General features: G+C 37.0%; 1 protein-coding gene across 3 annotated transcripts in view; it reads left to right on the top strand.

Moving 5' to 3' along the window:
* The window catches only part of ELK1 (ETS transcription factor ELK1), a 41,629-nt gene extending 27,496 nt beyond the window's left edge, over positions 1–14,133 (top strand). For 2 of the 3 annotated variants that reach the window (XM_070741164.1, XM_070741162.1), the window contains exons 5-6: positions 3,497–3,598; positions 5,204–13,246. In XM_070741164.1, the coding sequence (XP_070597265.1) occupies positions 3,497–3,598; positions 5,204–5,302 (201 nt within the window). In that variant the 3' untranslated portion in view covers positions 5,303–13,246. Of the gene's footprint in view, positions 1–3,496; positions 3,599–5,203; positions 13,247–14,064 lie in introns of those variants that run through there. The other variant, XM_070741165.1, reaches the window with a different exon arrangement.
* The last annotated feature ends 435 nt before the right edge of the window (positions 14,134–14,568 follow it).

Here is a 14,568-nt window from a genome sequence, read left to right on the forward strand (position 1 = left end):
AGGTTATGCATATTCCTCTCTGATTAGCACAGCTCTCACATTCACTTTCCCTATTTATTAACTGATTATATTTCTGACCCACTTTCCCTCCTAACCCCTGCCAGTGGCTCCAGGTACAACATCAGATATTCATGTGATTCAGGAATAATTCAATATATTTTACTTGTACGCCACCCCTGTTGCATTCCGCAACATTCCTTCATCGCCACATTCATGGAAAATATTCCACACTTGGCACTTGTTAATCTTACATTTCCCCCCTCAGTTAATACATTTGAATTAGACTTTCTCATGTTCATAAATTTATCAGGGATCTGCCCAACAGCAAAAACCTGAATCCTCATGTTTAATGTGCATTCCTCCTAAATTAGCAAAGAGTATGTTGACAAAATTGCACTCTTGGAACAGCATGTTGACAAAATTGCATTTGGCGCCAGCAAGTGGTGCTGTCCTTACAGCTTTAAAGGCATCAATTGATCCATTCTCTGGTTTTGTTTTTCCTTCTAGTAGCCAGCATTACGTTACCTGGAGGGAGGTGGCGGGAGCGGGGAAACTACAATCGCTTTCCTTAAGGTGTGCATTGGTTGGTTGCTTGAATTACTTTTCAAGTTCCGTAAGTGGGAACTTGCTGCTGTAGTGTGGATCATGTGTGAAGCGAATTCTGGACACATTTCTAAGGGTCTTCTAGAATAGCAAAACAACCGTAGCCCCTAGTCAAAAAAGAAAAAAGAATGCCAAGGAAACAGGTTGCATGTGAGTTCAGGCTGAATCCTAGGCATGTTGGAACAGTTTTCTCTGGGTTTATCTCGTGCAGCCTGTCAGTTGGACTGGTTTGTTTTTTTTAAAAAAACCAAGCTTTTAATTTATGCAATTATCTTTTATTCTCTCTGCATGTTATCCTCCATACATCTTTATTTCATCCCCATTTTTGCCACAATAATTCTCTGAACAATTTCTCTTTCCCAGCGTCTTTCAATTCATAACTCCACCAAGCATCTTTTATTTATTAGATTAGATTTAGATTAGATTTGTATGCCGCCCCTCTCCGAAGACTTGAAGAATCTTTTTTTTTCATACTTTCTCTTCTATACACTTTGTAATGCAAGTTTCTCTCTCTCTCTCTCTCTCTCTCTCTTCCAAGCAGTTTTTATGCCCTCTTTCCTCATGTACCCTTTCCATTTGTTCCATTGGGAGGCTAAGTTAATATTTTTCACACATTTATTTTTCTATTGCTTACTTTTCCCCAAGATCTACTCTTAATAATAGTCGCTATCTTAGTCTTTTATCAGGTTTTTTAAATTTATTCTTTTTCCATGGTAATTATAATACTGCATACGCCTTTTAAACAGATACTCACCATTTATCTTTCTTATTTATTCCTGGGTCGCCTAACAGCCCCATCACATTTTGTATTTTCATTTTATTTCCATCTATCCACACATCCACGTCCCTCTCAGAATAATTTCACCTATCTATCACATCCATTCAGAATGTTGCACAATTTCTCCCCAAACTCATCCCTGATTCTTTTTATCATTTATCGCAAGTAAATTCCGTCAGGTCAGTTTGGGGTGAACTGTCATAATACCCTATTTAGAGCTCAGTGGATTGGATTGGTGTAAAAAACTTACAAATTAGAACATTTTTAAAAAGGTGATTCCTACATGAATGCAAAAGTATTGCCCTCTGCCACTAATCAAGGCATTCACACAATACTTCTTAGTAAGATACTGTACTGCACCTGGGTCCTGGACCACCCATAATATTGTCTGCTGAAAGAAAAGTTTGGCAATAGTTTAACTAGTATACCACATGTGCAGCCAAAACCCATTTTTATCCCCAGAAATGTTCATGTTCTTCTCTGCAACCTTGGCAGCCAGCATACATGATAATTCTATACAGTGTGACATTCTGTTCTCCAAACCTGGGATAGAACCTGGAGGTGCTTTCCAAACTACAAGAAGCAAACCTGATTTGAATAGATTGCTTAAAATTTCTTTGAATAGTATTGTTGTTGTTGGTGGTGGTGTTATTTTATCATCATTATCATGAATATCCAAAAGCTAAACCCATACAGTAGGACAACTAGGGCTTTTAGGTTCAGCTCTGCTGCCTGTATACTAGTAATTCTTTTTTTTTTCACTTACTGGTCCAGACACAAGAGAAATCTGCAGAGATATTTTGGATATAAGAAAAGAATCTTCGATAGTCTAAGTGAAAATTTATAGTTTTAAAAAAAAATATATAGTTATTAAATTTTTCCATTTTTAAAAAAACAGTACATAATAATTTATAGTTTTATGGCGTGATACTTACTGGGGAAGTCCTTTCACTGATGCTTTAAAAATGGCCAACTTCATTTAGTATAGCTGACATTTGAAAGTTGATGTCTACTGATAATTGTGCATACCTTTACCTACTGAGGTGGAGATTGGAAAAATAGTTTGCCAAGTTCCAAAAATAGCTTGCAGCTGAGTAATAAGCCTAGGTTTTGCAAGTGGTTATGTCTGTCAAATAATAATGCATAATTTTTAAAAGGTATGTCTCTTCAATAATAATTTGATTTTATTTTCATACATAGAATAGAATAGAATTTTTATTGGCCAAGTGTGATTGGACACACAAGGAATTTGTCTTGGTGCATATGCTCTCAGCGTACATAAAATAAAATATACATTTGTCAAGAATCATGTTGTACAACACTTAATGATTGTCATAGGGGTCAAATAAGCAATGAAGAAGCAATATTAATAAAACTCTTAGGATATAAGCAACAAGTTACAGTCATACAGTCAACATGGGAGGAAATGGGTGAAAGGAATGATGAGAAAAACTAGTAGAATAGAAGTGCAGATTTAGTAGAAAGTCTGACAGTGTTGAAGGAATTATTTGTTTAGTAGAGTGATGGCGTTCGGAAAAAAACTGTTCTTGTGTCTAGTTGTCTTGGTGTGCAGTGCTCTGTAGCGACGTTTTGAGGGTAGGAGCTGAAACAATTTGTGTCCAGGATGTGAGGGGTCAGTAAATATTTAATCCCCCCCCCCTCTTTTTGACTCGTGCAGTATACAGGTCCTCAATGGAAGGCAGGTTGGCAGCAATTGTTTTTTCTGCAGTTCTGATTATCCTCTGAAGTCTGTGTCGATCCTGTTGGGTTGCAGCACCAAACCAGACTGTTATAGAGGTGCAGATGACAGACTCAATAATTCCTCTGTAGAACTGTATATACATATAACCATATTGAAGTAGAAAGCTTTATAAGATTGTCCCCAGCACTGATGCTTCTTTGTATAGAAAGAAGGAAAATGTCTCTTTAATACCTGTGGAAAAATCGGAATATTCACAAGGGAAGAGTGCCAATTCTCTCCTTCAAAATTTTTCCTTGACTTCTTCATGAGAACTAAACTTGGCCAATGCAATAAGCGGACAGTTTAAAGAATTGGAATGTTGCTATTTTTACCTTTAAAAAAAATAAATGTTTTATTCTGATCTTTTTTTGCAGACTCCAGTACTGCTCACCCCAAGTTCCTTGCCACCCACCATCCATTTCTGGAGTACCCTGAGCCCAATTGCACCACGGAGCCCAGCCAAGCTTTCCTTCCAGGTATGATTTGAAATCTACATCATCTGTGAGGGGAGAGAAAGGATGTCTGTGAGGGGAAGGTGAGAAACGTGAGATTGGGGTCACTAATAGTGGATGGATTTAAAGTCACAATTTCCTGAGAGAGTGGAAGAATAGTCAAGCTTAGCTCAAAAAAGGAACACCCCAAAGCTGTATGTGTTTGGGATGTTTGCAGGCCTCGTTAGCAAATGTGGAATGAAGAATTAGTTTGGATTGGGAATGAATGTGGCTAAGTTTTTTGTATAAGGCATATTTTACCAGATACCTATACCGTACATATATAAACATTTACATAAGCACTTCAGTAAAATAAAGTCATATTTCACTATAATCATCCATAGCTGATCTTTGTCAAGATGTGATATGTTCATAAGTTACTAACAATATCAGTTTTGCTAACCCGAGTCTTCAGAAAAGGGCGGCATACAAATCTAATAAATAATAATAATAACCAGTTGAGTAGTTGGAGCTCTTATCTTTCCAGTGCTGAATTATTCTTACAGCTATAAGTAAGACACAGGCAATCCACTTTTTTGGGTCCAGATTTCAGCTTCCATGCAATTGGAAGATAATTCGTGAAGATACAAACATCCTAAAATAAGTTTGATGGACCTCTCTGTATGTTATTTTAATTGAGTCAAGTGCGGACCTGATGTACAATACAAACTTGACAATCTGTTCAACAGTGAGGTTACACAATATTGTTTGTTTGTTTGTTTGTTTGTTTGTCTGTCTGTCTGTCTGTCTGTCTGTCTATCTATCTATCTATCTATCTATCTATCTATCTATCTATCTATCTATTTTTATATTTTTATATTTTTATATACTTATAAACTTATATACTTATATTTATTTATTTATTTATTTATTTATTTATTTATTTATTTATTTATTTATTTATTTATTTATTTATTTATTTATTTATTTATTTATTTATTTATTTATTTATTTTGTGTGCCACACTTCTCGGTAGACTCGGGGCGGCTCACAGCAGTAATAGAAAAACAATATACAATACAAATCTAATAATTAAAACTAAAACCCCATAATTTAAAAAACATGCACACAACATACCATACATAAACAATATAGGCCTGGGGAAGTTAGTTTCAGCCCCCCAATAGCTCTAACTTTGTTTTGAATTAATTTAATTTAATTTAATAAATTAATTCAGCACTATCCAGTTACAAATTACTCTGGGCATCTCACAATACTATAAAAATTTTAAAAACTATTTACAAAAAATAACCAGCAAGAGATAAAGTAGATAAAAGAAAAATGTAGGATGTCAAATCTAGCCAACAACAAAACTCAGAAGGGCTTCCAGTCATCCTAATTTCAAGTCTGAAAGAACCACCAGGTTTTCAAGGCTACTGCTTTTTCAAAATTATTTTTAAGAATGGCTTTTGTTGAAAAGCCAATGTTTGTGTATGTGGTCTGCATGTGTGGAGATTTGGAATAAGGAAAGGAGAAGATGGAGCATTTCAACACTCATGCTTCAAATCATGTCCTTTCAAAATTGTCTTTTTCATAGGCTGCACAATCATTAGGCAGATCCTAAGCTTTTCCCTCTTTCTCTCTTTTCAGTTTCCCAGTAATTCTAGCTCACAGGTCCACATCCCGTCACTCAGTGTGGATGGACTCTCCACTCCTGTAGTCCTTTCTCCTGGTCCCCAGAAGCCATAATCTTTCCTCTGCATCATCATAATCTCTACTCCTGCCAAAGAACTGGCTTGAGTCTCTTTTCAAGCACTTGGGCCTACTACAGCTAGACAGCTATGTGTCCCTACATTAACTGGAAGAACCCTTTGATGATTCAGGCCACGTCAGCTTGAAGAACGAGAATGGCATAGCAAGCAGATTCATCCATTAATCGTTGATCTGCCAGAATTTTTTTCTTTGAAACCAAATGGTGTTTTGCTGGTATCAAGCACTTGATGTGTCGCACTTGCTTCTTGTTGCAAAATTCAGGCAGCCCTCAAATTGTGAGGGCAACGAGAGTTATAAGCTTTATTTGGTCTCCTCTCCAAGAGGCTGCCCTTATTTGACACTGTTGTGGCAATATGGCTTTCTTTATCTGTCTCCTATGGTGGTAGTAACTTTTAATAACAGTTCATCTGATGGTCCAAGGTCAAGAAGGCTACCAATCTTCATCCACTTTGCAAGATAAATCAAGTATCTCACTTCATCTCTATCTTTTTTTGTTTCTGGCTAACTTTTAGCTTAGTTATTATTAGAGGAGTAAGTAGATCCTGCTAGCCAGGTTCATTTTAGGAGTATACAAAGAAACCAGTGCCAGTCCTATTTGTTTTTTTGTCTATATATGGACAAGACATCGATATGCAAGCCATTTATGTTTTCGCAGAATATACATAAGGAATTTTGGTCAGCTTTGATCTTGGATGGATAGGTATGGGAGTGCCATAGCAGCCCACATTGGTTGGAGGTGAACAAAGTAGAGAAGAGGAAGCACTGTTGATCATGTTTCTTCCAAGAATACTGATAAGTCATTATTGTATTTAATTTGGTTTCATGGGGGGACGACTATGTGTTTGCTGTGCAACACAGTAGAAATAAACTGTCAGCCATCTTCTATTTGACCAGCAAAAGCAACAGCATCAGTTGCATTTAGTTTAAACTCAATTAATTGTGATTTTTTTTTAAACTCACTGAAGTTGGAATGTTTCTGGTATTTTTGGGGGAGAAAAATTCTCCATCTGACACCAAGATTATAGCTGGGAGGGTTTTGATCATTTCCCCCCATTGGTCAAAAGTCACCGATTCGTCAACGTGGAGACCAGAATGAAGTCCGAATTACTGAATTCAAGCAGGATGGTTTCCTTAATTTATTTACTGGCGATCAGAAGTCATGACAGAAATGGCCACAGGGGAGGTCTTAACCCTCTCTATTTTTGACTGCTTTTTGGGGGAGTTTTTGTTTCTGTTCTCATAGAAGAAATATCAAGCATCAGCTATTATGGTGGAAAATGTTCATTACAGATTGATCCTGATCTCACATACCTCTCCAGTTTTCTTTCAACTCTTGAGTTATCCTGGAAACAGCAATGGCCAATCCACCATCTTACAATCTCTTCAATTCCTGGAGCCAAAAAAGCTTTTTTAAAAAATGGAAACAGTGGAAATGGTATATTTCTATAGTTCCACATTTTATTTCAAATGCATCATAAAGGGACTCTGCAAAAGGCTGTGTCTCTTTGTCAGTGGGTTTATTAGAACTCATATATTCAGATGACAAAAATTTCATCATTAGTTTATTGTGGGGGGGTTTTTGGAGGTTATCCATAGGTATTTGTTTAATGCTACAAAAGATATGCTATTTCAGAGGTATCAGCCAATTCTTAATCAGAGTTCCTGGCACCTTCTATTTTTTCACAGAGTATCTATATCTATATATCACAATTTTATCTATTATCAAGAGAGTTGTATTAAGAGAAAAGGAGATGGTTCAGATCTATATTTATCTTTTTGTCTGTCCATTTTGATAGCTATTTTTTAAACCACAGGATGGGAATGAGAGAAGATTCTTTTAAAGTGTAGTTGGAAAGCATTTGGCTCTCTAATTGTTTGTATGTACCTGTGTACAAATTTTGAAGTGAAAAGAAGATAAGGGCATAGTGTGGAGAAATGTGGTTTTGAAATGATTCCCGGTAGAATTTGCAATGGAACTTCAACGATGATGGACCAGGTTCTCTATGAGAGCAGTTTCCAACTGATGGTTGAAAATCTCAAGTCTTAGTCCAAACTATTAAGAAGATACTATAGACACTATCTTGCCTTGCCTGCAACGTCCTTGGAATCCTTGGTATCATTCCGGGAATACTAACAGTTACTGAGCAGTTCCTTAAAATATGGATAATGAAAGTGGGCTCTGTAAGAGCAAATCAACACATTAAAACCAATAAAAAGAACCAAAGCAAACATTTGATTAGAAAGTCAGGCCAGACTCCGAACTTGGGTATTAGAAAATCTATCATTGGAGAATGATATCACTAATATTAGTGATCACTGGGATTTAGATTAGAATGTCAGAAAATGTGTGGGTTAAAATCTCGCATATGAATCAGTCATGATGAAAATGGGCATCAGAGTAAGGGACCCAGCTAAGAAAGCAAAAGAGGAATGTGCCTGAATTTTTTGCAACTAACAGGCTTACCTCTTCACAATTTGTACTGTACTCTCAAGTGATTTTTCTATGCTCTAGAAGATGTCTCATTCAGTATGTAAAACTTTACTTAAATTACCTGGGAAATTGACTGCAAAGAAGTGAACTAGGAGCAGGATTTCACCATCTAGATGCCAACTTACCGGTACTTTTAACTCACTCCTTGCTCCAACTTTCTATGTGATTGCTGTAGAAGTGAGTTTAAAAGATATGCTACATTTATGCCCAATGGAGCGCTGTTGTAATTTTGAAGTGTTGGGATAGAATCCGATTTCATAGGGAATTAAGCAAGTCTACCTGAATTTATTCTGGCAAGAAAGTGATGAAACTAGTAAGAGATTCAAGGTTTAATCAATATTTTAGATACGGGATTTGGGAAGGCTTCAAAAACAAACGTTTATAACCAGAAAAATATGGTTTATTTTTAATCATCCTATTCTGTAGCATTAATAATAATGATGATTATATTTTTGTTGCACTTCCATATTGCCTCCTCCTGGGAGAAATCTAAGTGCTTTATAAGAGGTGGTTTACAGTTTTATTTAATAAATTAGGCACTTTGTGTAATCAGCAATCTGCAAAACAATCAGGTACAATTCATGGGTGTTACCATTCAAATCATGTGTAAATCATACGTGATTTGTGTATAAGTAAACTGTGCTTTAGAGTAAACCGTGAGCACAGCAAGCATGTGTGTGGATGTGGGTATGCACGTGGGTGTATGTACACACAACACACACATACATATACACACATGCTTGCTGTTCTCATATTTTCAGCAAACAGATGGAAAGGAAGACTATATTGTGTGGCTGAGCACAAAGCATTGAAGCTGATGTGTAAAAAAAAGAGTTATTTTGTGGCACATTTATGTAATGCCACTAGTACATCAGGATGCATCGTAATGAATCTGCAGTGTACTTTCATACAATAACCTTCAGTTTTATTTTAGCCTTCCTACGTGCAAGCCATGGGTAAACCATGAGTAGCCATCGGTAAAATTGCAAACATTGTTTCTTGTAAACTGTAAGTGAAATGTGGTTATATTTTGAGTACACCATATGCAAACAATGAATAAGTCATGTAAGCCATTATTGACCTCTGGTCAAGCCATGTGGAAGCCGATACAAATGTTTAAACCCTTTTGGGGTATGGTTGCTTTCTTAAGTCATTGGCTTTCCACATTAAACCTCTGTTTTTTGTCATGCAGGTGCCATTGGGCTTGCCCAGTTTTATTGAGAGCACCCAGCAAAGTAGCTTTACAAGTATCTCGTCTAGGACCAATGGCTACTTTGGCACTCTCCATCCTGAAGCTTGGTCTTCAGGGTTAATTGCTTTAAAGTCCCATTAGGGCTTAGGAGGGTGTGGCTCCCAGAGCCAAACAGTAGCATTGCGGTCCTAGGCTTCTTTCCTCACTTCAACTTGTGCAGCTTTAAGAAACTTTGTGCTAGAGTAAGACAATATTTTGTAGCCATATATTATTGCTGACACATACAACAAAGATATCCCTGCTATGGCGGCATGTTCAAGGGGCAATTGCAAAAGGACTATTAAAGAAGATTGCAAACATTTTACACAGAGAGAAAAGTACATAGGCATACAGGGAGATATATAATAAAGTTACCCTGTTTTCCCCAAAACAAGACATCCCCTAATAATAAATCCAATTGGGCTTTTAAATGCATGGCAATAAGACCAAGCTATTATTTCAGAGTTAAAAAATAAATAAATAAGACAAGATCTTATTTTTGGGGAAACACAGTATATATATATATTCAGAATAAAGACATATAGGTATATATTTATATTCCTTCCATAAATAATAATAATAATAATAAATTTATTGTCAAAACAACGAATTGTCATTGGCAATGAAATTTGTGTGACACCCAGAGACCAGTCCCACCATACATAAAATTAGAATAGGTAAATTTAAAAATAGAATAAAGAATAGAATAAAAAAATAGAATAAAATGTCCCACCCACTACAAATTCCCCACCCTAAACCACTCAACCATCTCCATGACAAACCGAGTAATATTGTCCAACATATAACACTTCAGGATTCATAGGGCTATGGATTCCTTTATCTTCAAAAAAGGGAAAACAGATAATTTAGATAATTTACTCTGAAAGTGCTTAATATCTTTCAAATAACAGTAATAAAAATAATTGTAAGTTGATAGTATTCTAACCACAAAAGTAAATTAAATGGGGATCTTTCACGATTTACATTTTTAAGTCCACTGAAATCCATGGATTTGCTTCCAAAAGTTTTAACTGAACTGGGTGAAGGCAGTAGATGTGAATCCTTTTGTGCCTTCCTCATGGTGAAAAGTACCTTAGTGGACTGCATATCTGCTTGGCAAAATGTTAAATGAGAGAGAAGCAGCAGTAGCTTTTAAATACTCCTCCAGTTTCAATCAGGAGATGTCCTTCTAAATCAGATGAGCATGAAAGTACATCTTCTCTCCATTCCAGTAAAATCTTAAAATGCACAATACATAGCATTCCTCACACTTCTCAAACAATTGAATTTGAGAGTGTGTTTCTTTGACAATATTTTTTACAGCCATGAAATAGTGCACTTTGTCCTCCTCTTACAAGATGACATTTAAAAGGAGGTGGCTTTTGATGTAGAAGAGAAAAAAGTTACCTGTGAGAAATTTGTATTTCCACATAATGGCTAAAAACTGCAAAAGTTCTGGTTGCCAGCTGACCAACTTTTTGAAATGAGTAAGTTTAATAGGAAAAATTGCCACTATTTTTATAGATATATAAAAGCCTAGCTCTGTTTAAAAAGTGCTATTGCTTAACATGTTGTAAGCTGCCCTGAGTCTAAGGAGAAGGGCGGCATAAAAATTGAATGAATGAATGAATGAATGATTGATTGATTGAATGAATGAATGATTGATTGATTAATTAAAATAAAATAAAATAAAAGGCAGGAATTCTTTGACAGTGCACAAAAGGCAGGAATGAGCAGGTGTCATTGTCAATAGGATGTTGAGCAGCCTTACTTGCCCTGAAATTGTTAACAGACATGTATTTGTTTAATACTGTTCATGATGACAGTCCTAAAAGACAGCCATCCAGCTTGCAAACTTAAGACCTTGGAGAAAAAGAAACTGGAAAATAAGGCAAGACTCAATCTCATATGTATGGCTACTCAATTTCAGAATACTGTAATCCCTTTGTTTAACATTGAAGTCTGACCTCTTCCATCAAAGATCCAGGTCTCTGCAATAAAACAATTAAGTGGATACAAAATTATGGATCAAATCATTTCACTTGACAAGTAAAAGTCCCTAGTCTCTATCAGGAATTGCAAAGCACCATAAAATCTTATTATTAATTGGAATGGAATGGAATACAATACAACACAACACAATACAATAGAATAACAGAATTGGAAGGGACCTTTGAGGTCTTCTAGTCCAGTGTTTCCCAACCTTGGCAACTTGAAGATATCTGGACTTCAACTCCCAGAATTCCCCAGCCAGCATTCCCCAGCTGGCATATCTTCAAGTTGCCAAGGTTGGGAAACACTGTTCTAGTCGAACCCCTTGCTTAGGCTGGAAACCCTATGGCACTTCAGACAAATGGTTATCCAACATCTCAAAATCTTCCAGTGTTGGAACATTCACAACTTCTGGAGGCAAGTTGTTCCCCTAATTAATTATTCTAACTGTCAGGAAATTTCTCCTTAGTTCTAAGTTGCTTCTCTCCTTGATTAGTTTCCACCCATTGTTTCTTATCCTACCCTCAGATGCTTTGGAGAATAGCTTGATTTCCCCTTCCTTGTGGCAAGCTCTGAGATATTGGAATCAGTGTTCCCTCTAATTTTTTTTTTGGGGTGGGCGGAAAAGTATAGTGTCTGAGCGGCAGTCCCTTTGGGACTGGGCGGCACAGAAATAATAAATAAATAAATAGATAAATACTGTGTGTCTATAACAGTGAGCTCATAATAGGGCAACTCTATCAATATCAAAATTCCACTTAAATAGTTGAGCTAGTTTCAAACTAGATTTTGATTTTCTTTCTCTCTTCCTTACTCCCATTCTTTCTCTTTCTCTTTTCCTTCCTCTCTTTTTTCTATCTGTTTCTCTCTCTTCTTCTTTCCTCTCTCTCTCCTTCCCTCTCACTCTTTCCCTCTCGGCTTCTGGGCAGGTTTGGAAAACTCTGAGTTGATGATGATTTTTAAGTGAGCGATTGCTCACTGCTCAGCTTAGAGGGAACTATGATTGGAATATTGTTATAATGACTCCCCTAGTCCTGTAGTAGCCCCTTGTGGACTAGGGCATCAAATTTAAGGTCAATAAACTTCCATCCCAAAGAGCTAATACCACAGTATCATTAATTTTAAAGACCCATTGAGGTTTGTATTTCCTCAGGAAATAATTTGGTGTATCATTTTTTTTTCTTGGAATGTACACTGGTTTGCGACTGTTGAGTACATTTTGCTCCCATTATAAAGTGGATTTTTCTGCAATGCCCAACTGGTACATCAGTTGTTTATTCTTTAATGAAATCAAAGTGGTGATGGTAGAGAATTGGACATGGTGGAGCATTGCTCTGTAGCAAGGGTACAATCCAAGAAAAAATATTATTTGCCAGTTCTGTGGCTTATATAAAGCACCATGACTTTATTTCATTCCAATTCACAGGCTGTCCACTTTTGGCTTGCATTTGGTCTTATATTTTCAAGAGGCTGCTTTTAGATGATTTTGAAAAGATGGGTTTAAGAAGATAGGATGATCTCCGACCCCCATAGGACTTGAAAGTTGGAGCCAACCTGCATTAATTTGGCCTGGCCATTCCTGACGAAAAGGGCTAAGAGCTTGATCTGTCATTCTGCAAGGCTTTGATGGGAATGTGTATCCACATCTTTTGGGATTTATGTTTGATCATAGAAATACAACTGTAGCCTCCAAATTTAATTGGGAGAATGTCAGGGGGGAATGATAATTCCATCCTAATTGCATCATCGAGAACATTTAATTTATAGCTAGAGAGTGTACCTAACACATACTAAAAACCGGGAGTGTCTTTTTTTGCCTTTCTCACTTGAACATGCTGAGTCTATGATATTCAGAATTTATTTCTTTCTCAGTAGCACTCTGAGTTGCTAAGAGTGTTGGTGTAGCAGGGATTGGTGAGATAATGTGAAAAGAACAGGGCAAAAATCCAGGGATTTAACATTTTTGGTTGAAGTAGATATTTTGCTGGGATTCTTTTCCCATGGAGGAAGTCCTACAAGATGGTCTGGGAAATTATTTCTTTTCCCTGTTTCTCTTCATTGTTGAACTGGTCTTGGTCCCTGAGCCAGAGGTGATAGGGATCTGTCCCTCTCTAGTTACCTCTGCACTGGGGTTTGGATCCTGTTTATTTTTATGATGAAACTCTTTGGGATCCTGCCCTGTAAATAAATTTATTTTTCAACAAAACTCATTCATTGCTGATTTCTTTTTATGTTTCTTTCCTGTTTCCTCTACTACACTCCAGTTCTATGTTCCCCTCTCCTGGTCCATGTGATTAATTAAATCTGTAGCATATTTACTTTTCTGAGGGAACAGCATCTGCCTGTTGAACCAAAATGCAAACAATGCTTTCCCTGGATTTCCTAGTGCATATGCTCCAACATAATGTAAAAAAAAATAACTCCATAATGGGTTGCTTTTGCCATTGTATAGAGAAAAATTCAGAAAGGACAGACCCTCAGATAACCACAATCTTACCTTACATTTTCATCGGACTGATAAATTTGTTTCCATACCACAAATTCCACTTCCACTTTAGCGGTGTATATAATGCTACATTCTGCTAGGGCAAGAAGGACAAAGTAAGTATTTTCTTTTGTCTCTCGCACTGAGGAGGGGTAAGCGTGCTCCAGTCAATGGTCAAGAAAGAAGGAGAAAATATAATTCTGGGAGAAGAGCTGTTGGGGTGCAAAACAGCCAGTGCAGCTCTAACTCACCAGATCACAAGAAGGCAGTTCCAATCATAGAAACATAGATGTTTGATGGCAGAAAAAGACCTCATGGTCCATCCACTCTGCCTTTATACTATTTCTTGTATTTTATTTTAGGATGGATATATGTTTACCCCAGGCATGTTTAAATTCAGTTCCTGTGGATTTACCAACCACGTCTGCTGGGAGTTTGTTCCAAGCATCTACTACTCTTTCAGTAAAATAATATTTTCTCACGTTACTTCCAATCTTTCCCTCAACTAACCTCAGATTGTGCCCCTCCCCTTATTCCAGATTGTGGTATAAGCTCTACGGTTGTGAAACTGGTGCTCTATGCAGAGCTTCCCTGATCTGCCTTCATGACACTACGCCTCTCTTGAGAAGGAAGGAATCCATTTTATCAGAAACTGGTTGGTATCCTCCAGTAAAGGGCTGCAAAAATTTTTACTACCACACTGAGTGTGGCTTATTTTGTGGGTGTGGCTTGCCGGCCACCTGACCAGGTGGGAGTGGCTTGACAAATATGTGACCGGGGAGTGGCTTAAAGGTCATGTGATTGGCTTAAAGGTGGCCAATTTGACGTCACTCACATCAAGAGTTTGGGTTGGGGTTAGGGTGCCTGGCCTCTCCTTGCCTCAAAGAGATACAATTTCCCAATCTATTTACTATTACTGAACATCCAAAATATACTATTTAATTCTATGTATATACAGTATGCCATATGTGTTCATACATATTACACACAGACACAAAAATATACCTTATCTACTATATAAACTGTGTGTGTACACACACACA

Source organism: Erythrolamprus reginae, chromosome 2 (assembly GCF_031021105.1).
Source record: "Erythrolamprus reginae isolate rEryReg1 chromosome 2, rEryReg1.hap1, whole genome shotgun sequence".
Taxonomy (NCBI): domain Eukaryota; kingdom Metazoa; phylum Chordata; class Lepidosauria; order Squamata; family Dipsadidae; genus Erythrolamprus; species Erythrolamprus reginae.